Source organism: Hesperophylax consimilis, chromosome 14 (genome assembly GCF_061612785.1).
Source record: "Hesperophylax consimilis isolate HC1 chromosome 14, BYU_Hcon_1.0, whole genome shotgun sequence".
Taxonomy (NCBI): domain Eukaryota; kingdom Metazoa; phylum Arthropoda; class Insecta; order Trichoptera; family Limnephilidae; genus Hesperophylax; species Hesperophylax consimilis.
In genome coordinates this window covers 20,193,952-20,214,011 of record NC_142849.1, presented here as the reverse complement: position 1 = coordinate 20,214,011, position 20,060 = coordinate 20,193,952, and the positions used below count along the sequence as shown (strand labels likewise).

General features: G+C 32.6%; 1 protein-coding gene across 1 annotated transcript in view; it reads left to right on the top strand.

The window, feature by feature from the left end:
- LOC149418033 (soluble guanylate cyclase 89Da-like) overlaps window positions 1-10,450 on the top strand; it is a 215,621-nt gene extending 205,171 nt beyond the window's left edge. The window contains exons 12-16 of the mRNA XM_089639623.1: window positions 706-858; window positions 4,328-4,481; window positions 7,762-7,871; window positions 9,094-9,180; window positions 10,320-10,450. Of these exons, the coding sequence (XP_089495749.1) occupies window positions 706-858; window positions 4,328-4,481; window positions 7,762-7,871; window positions 9,094-9,180; window positions 10,320-10,427 (612 nt within the window). The 3' untranslated portion in view covers window positions 10,428-10,450. The remainder of the gene's footprint in view (window positions 1-705; window positions 859-4,327; window positions 4,482-7,761; window positions 7,872-9,093; window positions 9,181-10,319) is intronic.
- Window positions 10,451-20,060: the final 9,610 nt, after the last annotated feature.

Below are 20,060 nucleotides of genomic sequence, written 5' to 3'. Positions count from 1 at the left end.
AAACTTCTTGGATTTGTGATAATAATAAGCAAACAATTCTCCAAGCCCGAAGCAATGATATCGATGTTCAACTGCGTTATACGATCTAAATTAGAATACGCTTCTGCTGTCTGGGCCCCATACCAGCAAAAATACATAGAATTATTAGAACAGATTCAAAAAAAAAGTCTAAGATATCTATATATGAGAATGCATGTTGAATACCCACGATTTATGCATCACATAGATTTTCTCTCCGAAACGCACTACGAAAGTCTCCAATCTAGGAGAAATGGGACCCTTCAAGTAACAGCTTTTAAAATCATTAACTATTTTACATTGACAGCCCATACCTCTTGAAATGCTATAAACTGTTTGTACCGAACAACTACGTTAGGGTCGACGCCACGACTTGCTCTGTGTTTCACACGGAAGAACGGACGTTATGGCCCAGCATAGCATGACAAGAGGTATGGTGCTGCCAAATGATACCTCTAGGTCTCTTGACATTTTCAACATTGGCCTTGAAGATTTCAAAAGGCATTTTAAGCAAGAACCCTAAAATATCCTTTATTGTAAAATATTTCATTTAAAGCTTTGTATATTTTTGTTATATTTTGTATATTTTTGTGGATTCATGTGTATTGTAAACTAGCTAACTAACTCTAGTGCCATAAACTAACAATATTACCGAACTTTCTCAACTAACCCTTTGACCATTTGCAGTCCTTTGACGAGGTGTCCGTGATGTTCTGTGCATTGGAGGAGCTGCGAGCCACGAGCACCAGAACCAGGCAGCAGGTCATGGATACAGTATCCATCATCAACGCCGTGTTCTCTTGCTTCGACCAGTTACTGGACCATTACAACGTTTATAAGGTTACTGTCTCCTATTTATTTTTACTGTACACGGCCCTTCCCCACTTTCCTCTTCCCCGTCTCCTTCCCCTCCCCACTATCTTCAGCTTCACGACATACCTCAATTGGGGATGCCATTGTCTCACTGGCTCAAGACGATTGGGACTCTTGTGCGATTTCACATTAAAAAAGGTCAGATTTCGAAATAGATTTCAAATTAAACGATTAATTTTGTGGCTTACGAAATATATTTTTGGAAATAAACCTACATTGAAAAAAATCGTTAAACATTTCTGATAAGAAATCCGTTGGTTCCATAACGGGACTAGGTATATTCCACGGGTTTTACGTGGGAATAGTTTATAAAATTACAAACAATTATATTACATGTTTACAGTTTTTTTTTCATGTAGGTACAGTTTTTGTACATAACTGAACCGCCCCATCAACAATCATTTGGTTGTTGATTGGGCGTAATCAATTATATTTTTGAGTGATAAATTAAAGATGTCCGCCGAAGAATCCACATTATTACCCTTCATTAGTATTCTGGGCAATAAGGAGTACATATAAAAACGTACAAAACCGTCAACCCCATTCAAAACAAATTACGAAATGGATCCTTACAGACGGAATACATTACAACTACAATACCCATTCATTTTACACTCTATCAATTTAATCACCTTTCAGTCAAAACAAAATATATACTTATTTCCTAACTTAGCGGTACAATATGTACATAATTAATTAGTGTGATCTGTGATGTGATATACTAATAATTTCTCACATTTTTCATCTTCTTATAATTCTCTAACTTCTCCATCCTCTTCTTGTAACCCAAACTAGCTATACATCATTTTTATTTTTTATATTATAGTAATGTATAGATTATATGTCCGCAAACTGTAAAATTCACACGCCATAACAAAGGGTCATCCCTAGTATGGAGTGTGAAATATCACAAAAAAACGACCCTACTCTAAATCATGTATCAATAAAATAAAATAAAATAAATATTATGGTAGTTAGTCCCAGAATTTTTGCATTGAAAAAAATTCCGACTCATGGTAATCTTAAAATAAGTCGGATTGGAAAAGCATAAAAATTATTAAATGTCTTGTGTTATTATCGCGAAAATTCCCAGTTACATTACACATAATATATGTGTTCTAATAATAAATATTAAATTCAATCTGCCTTAGCAAAGATACAGTTCCGCGAAAACCCATTAGTGCTATTGTATAAATTAACTCTTTTGCACAAAATAGCGTTGTTTTATTAATCAGTTTTTAATAAAATATCATTTAATATTTGTCATCTTTTCTTCACTTCTTCCATTTTTCGCGAAATACTTCACTTACGGCAGCTATTATTTTATAAGTTATTTGTATGAGAATGAGAATCAATAAAAATTCGTGAAACCATATTTTTTCTTTACATTTACCCCACCTATGTCATCTTTTGGGATGTTGTGTGGAGGGTCTTATTTAAGTAAAGGAAGGAGAGGAAGTAAAGGGTATGAGGGTTGGATAGGAACCTAGGGATAAATGTGTCCAAGAGTGTCGGACATATGAATATATTTATAATGCGAGTCAAGGCGATGAATCGAGAGACAGCCAAAGCAGCCTCTTCCGATCTGCCATGCCATGCAGCTGGTGGGTAGGCGCATCCTGAATACACCTCACCGATGATCCCGGGCACCCCTGCTAAATCACCAAACGTTGCGAACCACTTGGGCTGATCGATGGCAGAGGTGTTGGATATCCAATAAATGGTTCCCGGGACGGTGGTACCCAAACCCGCTTCCCAAATTGAAAATACGTAATACAAGGCACATTTCTCAATTACTAGCACAATGTTTGAAAAATCAAGGGATATTCTAAATTCTTAAAACATCAGTTCTAATTTCAAATTTAAAAATTTCAAATTAAAAATTTTTTAAAAAATGACACTTAAATAATTTTCTGTTAAAATGTTATGATATAGGTAGGTACTTTATCGCTTGTCTGAAACCTTAACACAATCAGTTCCAATTTTTTCCTCGTCTCTCAAATTCAAAACGAATTCCGAACCAGATTACAGTCATTCAGAGTGACAGAAGCACAACCGAATTAATATGTATGATGATTGATGATAAACTAAATATTTTAATTTTTTTATTTATTTATTTTACATAGTTCAATAAAGATAAATATTTCGCTTTTTAACTACATAAATACAGGCCATATAATATGAATACGCATAACAATAATAATTTTAAATATATAATACAACAATACATAATATCTTATCTTAACAGTTATGCTACATTAGTGGACATTATAATTCTGTTCACTTAACTTAAGATGTAACCAGATTTTAACAATTTTACACATCAATACGGGTATAAATAGTGACCAGTCCTGCAGCATGTCCTTCATATTCATCTGATGATAAGGTGTTCTTTTTCATTCCCTGATCCCTGATTAATTGAACTGCGTAATGCGTCCATTTTGGAGACAGGATATAAAATTGATGTGTGTAATGACCGGCTATTTGTAATTCTGATCAATTTCGTCTACTGCGAGTGACACGTGATTTACAATTCGACAAGGGCAAAACCGAGAACCTTGAAAAGGATTTTCTCGTTATTCTGAAACATGAGATCATTTGTATTTCGCAAATCTGTTCGGATAACTCGTTTATTTCAACAGATTCCTTGTAAGATAATACTAAAGCGAACAGATAAGAATTTTTCTTCTTAGAAACTTTGCGCCTTTTACTGGCCAGAATAAAATTCCAGAATGAAACTAGTTATTGATATATTCCAGAAAGCTATATTGGAATGGTGATGAATATTTCGATTACTTATACATTCTATTGAGATGGTTGTCGATAAATTTTGAAATATGTGTAGTTTTTTTTTTGCTCCGGACATGTATGTAGGAGTAGGTATATTTGATTTATATTGTTTAAATTTCAGAGGGGGGGGGGGGGGTGAGTAAATAAATAAATTGGCAAACTTCAAACATTAAAAACATTAAAATTTGTTCATACATTTATTTTTACTTGCTTATTATATAAGGCTTTTATGCCGCTATTTAAACTTTTCTGCAATGTAACCAATTTATGTAATTATGTACCGTTCAAATTGTATCTTATGAATGTATAAATGTTGTCTCTATGTCCCTGCTGACAAACTACATAAGTAGTTTAGCGGGTTTAAATGTGAATAAATAAAAAAAAAATAAAAAATAAAAAAATGTTCATTGTGGAGCGAATGCATACTACACGGAGGGACCTTACCCAACCTAAGGAGAGACCGTATCACGAATCTTTTTCGAAAGCAATCATTATAACCTAAATGCATATGCGCATGCGCCGGCCTGTCACCCATCCCTCTACCACACAATCCATCTGATCAGGTTCACCCGCCATTGTTATCCCTGGTGGGTACCGTATCATTTATTACCGCACCGTTTATATCTTTCTTCTTCCACTTCTCCAGGTGGAGACGGTAGGCCAGGTGTACATGGCGGTAAGTGGTGCACCCGACGCCTCCTCTAGACACGCGCAGCATGTGGCCGACGCAGCCCTCGCCATGCTCAAGGGGGCCAGCGCGCTTCAAAGGCCGCAGACTCTACAAGTTCGAGTAAAGATCGGTAAGTACGACTAACTTATTACTTCTAAAGTTTCTTATCATCTGCTTTGGAGTTAAGCCTGCCTCAAATGCTTTCAGTTTGGATGTTCCCAACTAGTTGGCAGTTCTCAACCATCTCTTATTATATGTTGACCTTGGACATTTTTACATGACATTGTAATTGCAACAGCCATCTCTGTCAGTTTTTCTACGTGCCCAGAAAGGTTCCACTTGATTTAAGAATTTGGCTGCCTTTTCAATTTAAAATCATATTCTTCTGATCAATTTAAACCTTCATGATTTAAAATATGTTTGAAAAGAATGAAGCCCCAAACGAAGGTTGAGTTACCCATAGAATTTGAAATGTATCCGAGATTTTTTTATATCTGCTTAGGTATATATTTCTTATTTTTAAAGAACTGTAATTGTAACAATAAATAATACAATTAAAGAAACAACTTAAAGTATCATTAAGTTTTTTTATTTGAAATAAACATTGAAATGTAATAATAATAATATTATCCATGAAAATGTTAACAAAAAACTTACCGAAACATTTTGACTCAAATATCGATTGTTTTGAGAGAATTCGGAATTTTGTAAAACATTTTGTTTATTTAGGGAATTAGAATTAAACCTATGTTAAATAAAACAATACTTTAAAACTTTCAACTGTCAACGGAAAAATCCCGTCAATTTCATATACTTTAACAATTTTATATATGGAAAGAAGAATACATATTTAAGACAAACTTAGATAATAATCTATTACTAGCAGTTAAAAACCCGCTCCGCGGGTTTTTGCTGCTAGGCCCTGCGGGCGGCACTTGCTTGGGCTGCGCCCAGTTTAAGTGATATTAACAACAGTTACATTTAATAGATAGATATTAGGTCATTCACAGAGAGAGGGTGAGTATATATTGTTAAAACACGGAACAGGAAGGAGTTAATGAATAATAACATGCTCAATTTAGGCATAATAAGAATGACAGTTGTTTGAATAAATGAAATTTTACGTATTTGTGATGGATTATTTCAAATGAAACACTATTATTGACTACATGTCTACAACTGATATTAACTGTTATGGTACCTAATATAATTTGCTCATAGGAGACTTGCAGTGCTTAAATATGTGTTACAACCGTCAATGTCTATAAGTTGAATCAATATCGTATAGTTTGTCACAACAATTAAAGATAGTTACAACAAAGTTGACTGAAATAATACATTATTACATATTGATTAATTGTACCCGTGTTTATGGATAAAAGGAGGGTAATTGTGCAATGTGATTAGCAGTCGGTTTAATTAAAAGGTGTGAATTTTACTCCAACTGGTGGTAATTCTTTTCCTAAAACTGTTACTGTATCTAATAAAGTTTAAAGTTAGATTATATATACACCTTCATCAGGAGAGTAAAAATCTATATATAAAGGTAGATTATTACAATATAGCGCCCCTGAGGTGATATCTCACAAAAGCGGCGCCATGCAAATTGTCCAATTAATAAATAAATATAATGTTTACATTTTATTATGTACGTATGCATTGATATACAATGGAAATAGATAAAATAATGTTATCCGATTAAACTTTATTTTATTAAAAAACAAATAACTTTTTTAACTTCACTTTATTATATACAACCAATACATGTTTCATGAACGAAGTATACACCGAAGTCAAAAATTAAATATAGATTACAATTGGAAAAAAGAAGTGGAAAGAGGGGGGAGGGGTAAGAGTAGGCTGGGTTTATAAGAATTAGGAATTACAATATGAAAGACCAGTTAAGTGGGAAAATATTTAAAAGAGAGTTTATAAAAAAAAATTCTTGTTAATTACATCTACTTTTATAAACATGTTCTCTTATTTCTAAAATTTCGAAATTATTTATTTGTGATGCTTTATATCCTGTGTGAAGTATTTTAAGACCTGAAATTTTTTTTTGCATATAACCATAAAACAATATATTCATAAGACAAATAACATTTAATAACGGTTATTCTAATAAATTGATAGTTGAAATACTAAATAAAATAATTAAACATATTATCTTCAAACGGTATTTTTACCCTAGTTCTTAAGATATAAATAAACAATGGCGTAGAATTCTGTTTGTGGATAACGACACTTCTAAAATTATATATGTATATAAACATTCCTGGTACTATTCAACCGGCGTTTTACACTAATAACAGAATGAATAAATATATTCTTAATAATATAGATTGCGAAAATCAAACAAAAAAATCAGGAGTTTATAAACTCAATTGGGCTGGATTGTAATTTATTTTACAAAGGTAGAACCAATAGAAACTTTGAAGTCAGAACTAAAAAACATCTCAGGGTTCTAAATGGAAATAGTGAATATGAGTTTGCAAATCATCTTTTGAATCACACTTTCGATAAAAATTCAGGTCTTAAAATACTTCACGCAGGATTAAAGCATCGCAAATAAATAATTTAGAAATTTTAGAAATTAGAAAACATGTCAATATAAAATCAGATGTAATTAATAAGCAAAAAAAAAAATTATAAATAATAATGAAAAATGCCATTGCAAAGTAGAACTAAACTTCCAGAAGAAATCTTATTATTAAACACTTGATGTTCAAGTAATTTTGCATATTTAAATATACGCGCCAGTCATTTGATTCGTTTCTTCACCGCCAGAGGGGCGCTCTGTCGGCCACCTAGCCGCGATGCGTATTCGGGTATCGGCCATATTGAATTAACGCATGCTTTTTTCGTCAAACGTCAAACGTAATCACGTAATTGTGGATAATTTTCACTGTAATGTAATTAATCCAATGGATTATGAACTTTCTAAGACATATTTTCTTCGATATTATCCAAAAATTGTATAAGCAGAAACGATATTTTTTAAGAAATATCGTATTACATGTGGCGATTCTATTTCAGTATGAAATGGTGTCTTAATCTTTAAAGTCTTATTTAAACACAATTTGAATTTGACCAATCACAGGGCCTACACCGTCCAGACGCTGGAGTAATAATATTATCAGATTTCTCTTTCTAACGGCGAACAAATCACATATTTCCGCATTATAGAAAAAAAAAATGTATGGACGCCCGGGGGCAGATCTGTCCCTAAGAGGCTATAATGGAATACGATGTTTGTGGCTAGTAATTTCATTCCGAGGCTTGAAACGTTAATAATATTTGAATTTGGCAATGCTCTTTGTGTGATGGCCATTTTTTCACAACGACGTTGGTTGTCCTGTGAATGAACATACTATAGAGTGCTTTACTACAGTTTTTCTTAACTATTGTAGGAGTTCACAGTGGTCCCGCTGTAGCAGGAGTGGTCGGCTTGAAAGTACCTCGTTACTGCTTCTTTGGAGACACCATCAACACAGCCAGTCGGATGCAATCCAGTGGAGAAGTAAATACACATAAAATATCATGTTATAAAGTCGATATGATGTTTATAAAACTAACTTAACTTATATGTGCCCAATAAGACATTAGTATACTCGTGGGAGATCCCATGCATACTTTTTTATGCTCCGAAAGCGAGGACTTCTGCGTATCAGAACTCGCCAATCAACAGAACGATTCACGAACTGCGTCAACGATCGATAACGACACTTAACAGTTATCTTTTGACGCATGTCACAAAATAATAAAACTGCCACATGACGTTTTTATACTTTTGCTTTGCTCTATCTCCTATTTTTTTGCTGTGCCAACTAACATAACACAATAATGTCACCTCTAGCGTGTTCATTTGATATTGTTATTTTTAGTGTTTTTAAATCTGCAATATACATACTTCTGCGATTTGTCATTGCTCTACTTGTTTTTTCTTTGTTTTTTTCTTTTTTGCATTTGTCATTCTTAATTTTATTATATTAATTTATTTCGTAATTCTCTATAGTTAACTTATTTTATTGAAATTTATTTATACAAAATATGATTATAATTTATAACAGAGTAATAATTTATAAATATGATATATAGGAACATTTAATTTTCATAATTATATATCTACATTCCGGGTGAATCTTCCCCACAGGAAAAACTAAACCCTTCCACACACTTTTCCACAAATGATCATCTATTAACATCCACATTATGCAAGTGCATTATATAAGCATAATAAATGCAAAAACAACACGTCAAATAAGGAAGTTTTTAAATTACCTTTTTATTATTTTTAGTTTTAATTTTTAATAAATGTTTTAATTTTATTTTTTAACTAGCTGTACCCCACCATGTGTTGCTGTGGCTCAGTGTGTCTGTGCAGATATAGAGAAACAATAGCGCGTGTTGTTTTTACGTCAAACAAATGGCGCTGTTTTGAAAAAAAAAACGGTTTTAATCTGTATAATATAGGTATATAAAAACAAAAGCGTATTCGAATGCAATGTTGTGGTGGTGGACTTTCGGAGATTTTAGATTTTGAACAAACTAACAATTACATTTTAATTTATATAGATAGATAAATAGATTAGTTTTTTTTTTTATTTATATATTTTTATTATTTCATTAATGTAATATCGGTGTATAACCGTTTTATGGAGACCATGAATAATAAATAAATTGCCACCTATGTCTAATGTTTTGTGAAAAAGACAAATTAATCTGACTTATGTTTTTTTCAGGTGGGGCGAGTGCACATATCACGCGCGACTGCCGATTTACTTCCGTCTCAATTTATAGTCAGTTCAAGAGGCCTTACTACTGTAAAGGTAAAACATTGTTATTATTCCAGAAATCTTTACGTTTTACCGCTTACCATGGACTCGATAAAGAATCTCTTGGTATGCTTTTCTTGCCCAACACCTGCGTAAAATCCAGTCTCTCAGTAATCCACTTTTTTTTTCTTTTTTTTTTTTCCATTATTTCTGGCTTTCACCCTTCAAGGGTGTTCTTGGCCATCATTTAAAATTATTGAGAAAGGTGTATTGAAAGGTGAATTTAAATATTAATTTTATTTAAATAGGCAAATTTCAAAATTATAATGAAAGTTCGAGTTCAGACTTAAAAGAGATGAAATGTTGAATGGAGGGGAGGCAATTTTAGTTAAGGCTTGATAGAAGAGAGGATATTTGTTTAGAGAGGGACAACCAAAAAATATGTGATCTAAAGTTCCCACTTCTAGACCACAGAATGTACAATCTGGGGAGTCAAGGACGTGAATTTTAAAAAGATGGGAAGGAACGGAACAATGACCGATCCTCATTCGAATGAGTGAAGAAATTTCTTTTTTGGAAAAATGAGGGAATTGCTGAAACCACGGTTTTGATGGTATAGTCCTTTGTATTGAGGCATAGCAGGCTCCCTTGGATTGACTAGCAATGTGCCAATACTCTGACCAAACATTGCGGGATCTTTCTTTGATGATGGAAAAAATGTCAGATAAGGGAATGTGGTTTACGAGGGTAACAACAGGGTTGGACGCTCCTTGTTTTGCCAAGGCATCCGCAATATCATTACCCATGATACCAACATGTCCAGGAATCCAAATCAGAGTTACAGATTTACCAGAGCTTTGAATGGATGCTATCATCACTCGAATAAGGCATACAAAATGATCATCAGGATGAAGAAGAGGACTGGATTTAAGTTTTTGGAGGGAACTGAGAGAGTCAGAGAGAACGAGGGAATGTTCAAAATTATTTTTGATTATATATTTGAGAGATTCTATTATTGCAATGCACTCAGCTGAAAATATTGAAAATTGATTTTAAATTGAATGACAATCCACTTGTTTCATAGCTTTTTGTTTCATAAGACTTTTGTTCTGCAAAAACTTGTTTGTAAAATCTCTATTGTTTTGTGAATAATATCTGATTATTAATTGCTTTCAATATTTATTTTATTTCAGGGCAAAGGAGAGATGGAAACCTTTTGGCTGGATGGTAAAAATGACGACAATAATGTGGACAACGAGCTTCTGAAGAGTTTACAGGATGTTTTGACTGTAAAAGATTAAAAATAAATTACCCTTTATCCGTGGTCAGCTTCAGATAAAAAATAAATATACTGATAAAATTATAATATTAAATTATGATATATTACAATACTGTATTACAACACATGTATTTTAAAATTGTATTTCAATATATGTATTATAATATTGCATAATAATATATTTATTATAATATTGTATTATAATATAGTGAATTATTATAAAATATGTATTATGATATTATATTATACAGGTGAAGCAAAAGTAATCACTCTATTAGAAAACGCTATAACTTTTGCAAATGGCGCCAAATGTCAATTCGGTTTTAAAATTTGTGGAGTAAACAAACGCAGAATACAAACCAATAAGACATGCATCGGTTTACTGCGCAAGAACGCGGAATAACAAGCAGTACCAAAGTTATTAAAAAAAATTACAGCAAAAGAACATCGGGTAATTATTTTGCCCCACCCTGTAATATATGTATTATGATATTGTATTAAAATATTGTATTATAATACATGTATTATAATATTGTATTATAATATTGTAATATAATATAAGTATTATGATATTGTATTATAATATATGTACTATAATATTGCATTATAATATATGTATAATAATATTGTATAATAATATAATTATGTATTATGAAATTATAATTTATGCATTAAAATATTGTACTATAATATTGTATTATAATATATGTATTTTGATTTGTCTTATAATACATGTATTGTAATATTGTATTATAATATTTTATATTATACTCCCATTCCTGTCACCTCGGTTTCCAGGAAAAGAGACATTATTTTTAAGACAGATGATGATACTATTCTATAAAATTATGGTGATGAAATCATTCTTTTACATGAAATATAATGATGTTGATAAATTTCTTTACGTGGGTGATACAATATGAAAACTTTATTATATTAAATGTTATGATTGTGATACTATTCTATTACATAATATACCCAATAATATTATGGTGGTGTTAAAATTCTGCATGATATATTATGATGATAACACTAACATGTTATTTTTTATGATGTTACTATTCTAAACAAAGATAATTACATAATATACATGGTGTCCTGAAACTAGTGGTTGGTGAATCAGCATCACATTTTGTTTGTGTAACTTTTTTGGATATGAACTTTAGCTTTCCTATTCAGGCATCCTTTCTGGTAGAAGAAATGAAAAGAAATCGTCATCACGTTCTTCTAATATCTTTGGTCATCACACACAGCTTGACACGATTAAATTTGCAGTAGCTGCAGTAAAAACTTTGATAAAAGAAAATGGTTTGTTAGTTCTTAATGTGGCCTCTTGAAAAGTTTAAGCCATGTTAAGCTGTGTGTGTTAGAATCATCGATATACAAACCAACGTTTTTGGTCGATGCATAGTTTAATTCAAACTAAAATAACTCATTTTTTTAAATAAATAGTTATGATAGTGTATGTGCAATCTAATGTATAAAAATGTTAAAAACTTTTAAGTAGGTACTTGCGGGCTTAAAAATTCTGTAATGCTGCAGCACACGTTGGGCCAACGCATTGCGCCAATGCGTACCAGGACCTGGTTGGACCAACGTTGGCTGGCCAACCCGATTATTGTCAGTTTTTCGTGCACTCATCTAAGGATTTTGGCGCCAACGTTGGCCCAATACGTGTGCTAGGGGCTTAACATTTGTGTCAATTTTCAATGTTGCGTAAGTAGGTAGGTACTTAAGAATTGGTATTCAGTTATTGCGAAAAAGATACAGGATTTACCAATAAGAGGTGTTATTTTGATATTCAATCGTAAAAGATCAATGGTTTCGTTGCTTGTGTGGCACGTAGCGCCGTCTTGTTGAAAGCAAACGTTGTCCAGATCAATACCATCCAATTCCGGCCATAAAAAATCATTAATCATCTCTCGATAGCGCAATCCATTCACCGTAACTGTTGCTCCAGCCTCATTTACGAAAAAGTAAGGTTCAATGACTCCGCCGGACCATAAACCGCACCAAACAATCATACGTTGAGGATAGAGAGGCTTTTCAACAATAACTCTTGGGTTTTCCGATCGCCAGATGCGACAATTTTGCTTGTTGACGAAGCCACCGAGGTGGAAATGGGCCTCATCACTCAAGATGATTTGCATTTGATTCACTCAAGTGAATTTTAATAATTTGAATGCGTTGTTGAAGCGTGTATCGTTCCATTTTCATTAATGGCGTAGTTTTTACTTGTTAAATGTCAAAAAATGACAGTTTCAAAAGTAATATCTACCGAAATAGCGGGCTATTCAAAATAACACCTCTTATAGGAAAACCCTGTATTATGCATATTGACACAATTTTTCGATTGATTAATTAATTAAATTGATGCTTCACTTCTAATTTTACCATTGAAAGTTTTTCACTACATCACGATGATATGGCATGATTAAGTAAACCAAATACTTCAGTCAGCCCTGTCAACATGTTAACAGAAGGGTATGTGTAAATTTGAATGAAGCAATGAGTATGTGCCAAGATCGAGTTGTTTGGCGGCCGTCCTCTCTGCCTAACCCTGCGTGAAACGTGATGGATTACTGAACACTAAAGTTTTTTTTCCTATAATTACCTTTTTTCTGATTCATATTATTTTTTAACTAGGATTAAAATTGTGTTAACCGTTCTATTAATTGCGTATTATTTTTTGTCGATGTTATCATGAAATCAAATAGTTAAGTCTCTAAAATATTTATAAATGAATATTGACATTATTAATATGTATTATTCGTTTATCACGAGTTTAAATGAAAGAATTGGTTGCGTAATTGCGTTGCTTTAATGGTGTAATACGTAGGTATTCTATTTATTATTAGTTTTCAATGGATGGTGGTCATTAATCCTTTCTAATATTCCATAACTCCGTTGTGGGTATCGATTCTCCAATCCAGGTCGCTCGCAATCGCCGTCGAAAGTACATACATTGGTCGACATTCTTATTCATGAGTATCGTCGAAGGTACATAATTACATAGGCCTAGCGTCTAAAGTCATTCCACTCAAACAACGAGTGGGTCGAACCATTCGTGGTTCGAGTGGAATGACTTCTTCGAGAATCGAGGCCCTGGAACGACCTGCAATCTCCTGTGGTAATGCACTTAAGACTCGTTCCTAGGTTTATTTAACTCGGTTCTGGAACGACCTGCAATCTCTTGTAGTACCTAATTCACTAACGACTCGTTCATATGTTCAATAACTCGGTTCTGGAACGATCTGCAATGTCTTGTGGTAATTCACTTATGACTTGTTCCTATGTTTAATAACTGGGTTTTGGAGTTACCTGCAATATATTGTGGTACCTAATTCTCTTACGACTTGTTGCCATATTCAATAACTCGGTTCTGAAACGACCTGCAATCTCATACAGTAATTCACATAGAACCTAAAAAGAATTTTAAGGCCAAATTTTTAAAAATGAATGTAAAAAAATATACAGTACCTTATAATACCTATAGATATAAATTGTATAAAATATATCAAATTAGTTTTATTTTCAATGTCGTATTTTTGTATGCAAATTATTATATGTATTGTGATGTTATATTTGGAGAAAAATAATAAATGTTTTCAATTGCATTATTTATTGGTAATAATTTGATTAAAGTGTTTCATTTGTCTTGCATTAAAATATTTAATAATAAATTATTTATTTATATTATGTTAGCGAAATCAACTAATTAGCATTATACATATGCCATTTACAATTGAGAAACCGTTTACAGATTTCCTCTTTTTACTAACATATTACGTTTTAACAATTAAACAGTATATTTATAACTATTAACATGTTTATTCCATTACATTACATATTTAATTAAAACATGAGATACTCTATAATATAAGTCATTACATAATATAACATTACATCTGATGTAGTTTGGTTTAGTTGGGATATGAATTGGGATTTTTTATACATTCTTAATACAGATATAATGTTTATTTTGTTACAATTGAAGATATCTACATCAGAGAGAAAGTTGTTAAGTGTTGAACAGTCTTATAGGGCAAACATTTTGATTAGAATTAATTTTACAGTGTTTCTCATCAAAAAGATTGCACCGACGTGTGTGCCGTGAAGGTATTTTCAAATCAATTATTTTTAACAATTCAGGACAGTCATTAATGTTGTTTACCGTTTTAACAACATTTCATCTTCAAATTGTCTACGTATACACTCAATGAATAAATTATATTTATATAATTTTAGAAAAGTTTTAAGGCCTAAAGAAAAATCCGTATTTTATATGTTACTAGCGACCCGCCCCGGCTTCGCACGGGTGCAATACACTAATGTAGCATCGTAAGAGTCCTAGCGACACATGTACTATCCGATCCATTTTAGTGCTTTGACATTAACAGTTTATAGTTCCAAAAAGTGCGTTTAGCAATAATTAAAAAAAATAATTATACTGTACGTAATCAGCTTTATTTTTTATTAATATTTTATTGTAAACATACGTTTTTTAAATGTCAATTTTTATCTATAATCAGACTATACTGCCAGAAGCTGCCGAATGTCTTTATGTACAGTGTTTACAGCTGTTCTTTCATTAAACAGCACAAACAAATTTTGCTTGGAAGTTTCAAACGAAAGGGCTACATATGATTTTCCATGTAAAAAAACACTCAACGCTCAAATCTAAACCTGCAACATTGAATGTTTGAGCCTTTTGACTTGTTGGAGTAAAATAATAGAACACCTTACTTTCAACACAAATATTTTTGGGAGGAGTCCAGAGGGCTGCGAGGAATTGAGAAATTCCTTAAGAAAATGAACAGCCCCTTGAATTTCGAGTAGTGTCTACAGAGTAGCATGCTTACGTCGGTGCATCAATCTTCGAGAGAATCGAGTTATTTACCTTCTCTACTTGTTCTTTAGTATGTGACGGAACAACTGCAAAGGTTTTAACTGTCGAGATTAATTCTTCCATTGTTTTGTGGTAGCTACCAATTCCCAATTTTGAGCAACATCTCTGCAAAAAGCCTGTTTTCATGTGTAGACAATGAGACACTCATGTTGGTTTTAAGTTCCAATTTATTTAAATATGGTCAAAGGAAATAATAATGATTGGATTATTTGTATGGCGCCGTTTTCGTGAGAAAATCACCTCAAGGGCGCAAAAGATCTTTTTAATGGAGTATTAATTTCATCAACACTTGTACCTCTCGTCACAACAGGTAAGATTTAACGAAAGTCACCTGAGAACAAAATTGTACATCTAACCATAGGTGAGTTTTTGCTGGTAATCGATTATTTCTTTGTACGGAAGATTCTCTGACTCTTTGAGATCTATGCTTATCGATCATGTATCTCTTCGCGAAGAAGTACTTTTTCTGCTATTTGACAGCCGGATTTCCTTTTCTTCTTCGTGTTCGTCACTAAGACGTACCAAACGCATTTGTGCATTCCTTTTACTACGACCTATATTCAAAGTACTACGTTCTCGAGACATAATTTAAATACAAAACTATGATCGGGAAAATAAAGGACAAATAACAAAAGAACTAATACTCGCAATATTCATAAGAGAACAATACTAAAAGAACTACTTTTGTTTCATCCTTGAAAACCAAATAATATTGTTAATAAACAACCCAACACGGAGAGTTCCGATGTACTTGTTATCGCGACAAAGATAGGTACCTACTCGCCGCGGCGGCTTTTGTGCGTACGGCAAATAGTTTTGTTGCAAGTGATTTTTCAAATTGCGATATCTTCTAAGATATTGATATAAATTGAGAGAGAGAAGTTCAATGTAAACATACCAAAATTATGAAAGTATCTACCTAAATTTTAATTTTTGTTAATTTGTATTTTTTTTTTTAATAATCATATTTCCTTTAATGCTTAAATCATAATTACGAACACTAAATATTCTTCATCTTGATGCTCACCACTCTTCTAAACACAAGAGCCAGCTTCTATAGAAGAGAAACAATAAAAAATCTTTAAAAATCAAAATCAATTATTTGTTGTAAATGGCAATTTTTATACATCAAATGATTAACATAATTAACATATTTATTGGAAAGAATTAATATTTGATTGGTCAAAATAGCGTCGCAAATAACACATAATATAATATGTAAAAGATAAAAATGATTACTGTGCGTTATCCTTAGGAGATAGATATATACCAAAGTAAATTTTTCTGTAGGCCTTTTAAATATATACAATTCCGTAGTGCACATAGACATATGAATATTAGTAGACCTGCCCTAAGTGATTAAAAGCGTATTATCCCCACTCCCCATACCGGTTCCATTGGAACCGGCTGTGCTCGCGTATGGCCTCAAGTGAAATTTGAAAACGTGACGTCATCATTCTTGTGCGAACTATGGTCGAGGCATCATCGGTTCATTTTACGAAATAACACGGCAAAATGTTGACTTGTACTATGAAAACTTGTAAAAATAGATGTGAAAAAGAGAATAAACCCAATTGTCGTATTACATTCCGTATATAAGCATTATTTTACTTTATTTTAAGCATATTCACATCGTATAATATGAATCAGTTGTTACTATCACATCGAGAAACGTCTGGACGCGAAACACAAAGCTGGTTGGTTGCTGGGAAGTAAATTATGAACATTTATAAAAGTGTCTTAACTAAATACTTAAACGAAATATTCGACTCTGAAAGTAGAACCGAATTTTTTTGCCGAATTTGGACTTCGCAAATTTGTTCATAACGTGGCGAGTAATTTGCGCTCCCATGTAAAAATGTCTATTCATTCAAAAGCAGATTTTACTTTTAAGAAGTAAATGGTGATATTATAATGCGAGATGCCTATTTACTGTCAGATTGATTTATTGACGAATCACAGTCAGCTTCACTCCCTTCGTTCTTCAACAGTTGATTTTACCCCTCGCCATTATCTTCTCGTCTATTAATTCCTATGTCTGTGGTAGTGCATTATTTTGTTGTATCTTCTAAGGTTTAGCCAGCGTTAGCAATGCAAGCGACCGAAAAAATATTTTCTTGACTTGATACAAAATGTCGACTTTTCTATACTTTCTTTAAAGATAATATGCATGTATTATATACATAAACCATTCGGGGAAAAGTCTCTAAACGATAGTGAAAACCTGCTCCATAATTTAGGAGAACTAAGCACAAAAGGTCACATTATTTTATACTATTTAGAGATATACATTGTATCCGCGGGTAAGGTGCGTTAACTTCGAGGAGTTGATTCCACATGATAGTACAAGTAAAAAAGATTTGTAACCTTTTTCCGAAATTCCAAAGTTTTAAGGTAGTCTTAGCTAAAAAAGTTGAATTGTTTGTATGGGAAAATAAATATTCTTATATGGAAAAATGTAAACACTGGAATTTTGAAAAAGTTATTTATCTTTTACCCCCGGACATCCTGTATGTTTGATAATATTAATATCTCAAAGCCTTAACTTATTTGATTGTTATAGACGGAAGTGGTGCCCTCTGTTATTTTAAAAAAGAAGCGTGAAGTTTTCAAACAGCATACATAGAGATGGCAAAATTTCGTTTTAACTAAAAACGCGAAAAAAATATTTATGGTTCGAAAATAGGGCATTTATAAGTTTTCTTTGCGTATCAAGGCATTTGAAAGTGTTTCCAGTGATTTCTATTTCGCGAATTAACGCGAAAAACGTGATTTTGGCCGTATTTCAGCTAAATTATTCTATTTAGCGAAATAGGCGCGAATTTCCCGAAAATACCGGGTATTGACTGACAGGCGTACGAGAATGAAGGAGCCCACTATTGAAACGTGCGCAATGCTATCATTCAATCAGTAAAGTGCCACATCCATTGTTGCATGTATTTACCTGTATTTCAAATATGCCTACTTTATTTCATTTTGGAAGCTTGTCCTACCTCTTTTTACAATTTTGTTACTATTTTATGTGTAAATATTTAATATTTTTAATTTATACTATACGCTGAATTTAAACGCTTTCCGAGAATATAGCGTATTTCGTAAGTCAAAGAACCATACAAATTGGAGAAGCTGTTACAGTAATATTTAGTCCTGTACAACTAAAGAATAATTGAGAAAAATGCATAAGGAAGGTAGTTTCATGTGAATGTGCAGGGAAAAGTATTATGCCTACTTTATTTAATTTTTGGAAGCCTTTCCTACGATTTTTTATAATTTTTTTACTATTTTATGTGTAAATATTTAATATTTTTGTACTGTAGGCTAAAATAGCATTTTGACATTACACAATTTGTGCGAAATAAATTACGCCTATTGATGTTAATCGCAATCTGCATTTGTTGTGTTTGTGTTCGACCCGTACTTAGAGTTTCCTTCCTTATTAATTTAATATTAAAAATAATTATTTATAATCTTTCACATGGAAATACTTGCAAATGAAGGTTAAACATATATTTTACCAAAAATACTTAAAATATGCGCTAAAAACATTCACGAAATACATTTTTTTCTATTTTGCTACAAAACGCTAAATTATGCCTCAAAATGCTATAAAACGCTAAATTTCCAATTGTTAATGCTAAAAAATCTGAAAATTAATGCTAAATTTTGCCATCTCTAAGCATACATACAGATGAGAAAATGTTAGAACTTGGAATTTCTTAGTTTAAAAACTTTTAATAAAAAAGTTTGTCCTTTTAAAAAATTCGACGCCTGTTATCAAAACCAGCAGACGCCTGGGTAGGATCACTGTAATCAATAACATTCGGACGATTTGCATTTTTCTGAAGCGCCATTTTTCTGAAAAGTAAATCAAGAGCGGTGTGTTAGGTATTAGGTATTATCAACGTTTTGGCGCCTTAACAATTCGGCGGACTGCTTCGAGCGGGCTGCTCCAATTGCGCCTGCATACATAGGGTCGGCCCTGCAAGTACTAGATAAATTCAATTTGCCGACATTAAAGGAGGAAACACATTTTTAAAACGCGACGCGACGCCACGTCTCGACACCCGATATGCACCGTGCACATTACCAACACGCGACGCCACGACATACTAGCAATTTCTGAATACAGTTAGCTAACAGCAGTGGAAGTGAATGGTTTTGTACTATGGATTTAATAAATAACGAGTCAGATGAAGACTTTGAAGAAGATTTGATGCAAATTATGGGTACATATATGATACTTAAACGACTCAAGAAAAAGAGAATAACTAGGCGTTACTGGGTTCATGAAATAAATCAAAAGAGAAGTATGTGTGGTGAATATCATACTCTGTATCCAGACTTACTTCAAGATAATGAAAGATTTCATATGTATTTTCGGGTTACTTTCTTCCCATGCATTATTTCTCACAGTATGATCCTTGTATATAGCTAAACTCATGTCATATTGAACAGGATATCGTGTTACCAACTCAATTAATTGTTCGTCGTTTATTTCGCTAAATAAATGCAAAAATAACATTAAATTGGCATAAATTCCGTATATATTATGCTCTGTGACAGTTCTCGAATGACTGACGCGTGACGTCGAGTGTTGTCTAGAAACATACTGCCATAAATATACCACTCTCTAGATCGATATCTTCCGGCTTTTTGTATCCAACAGAATTATACAGTACTTAACCACAGATATACAAGCAGTACCTACCGTGCGGAGCAGAGCAGTAGACAAGGTAGAGGAAACTC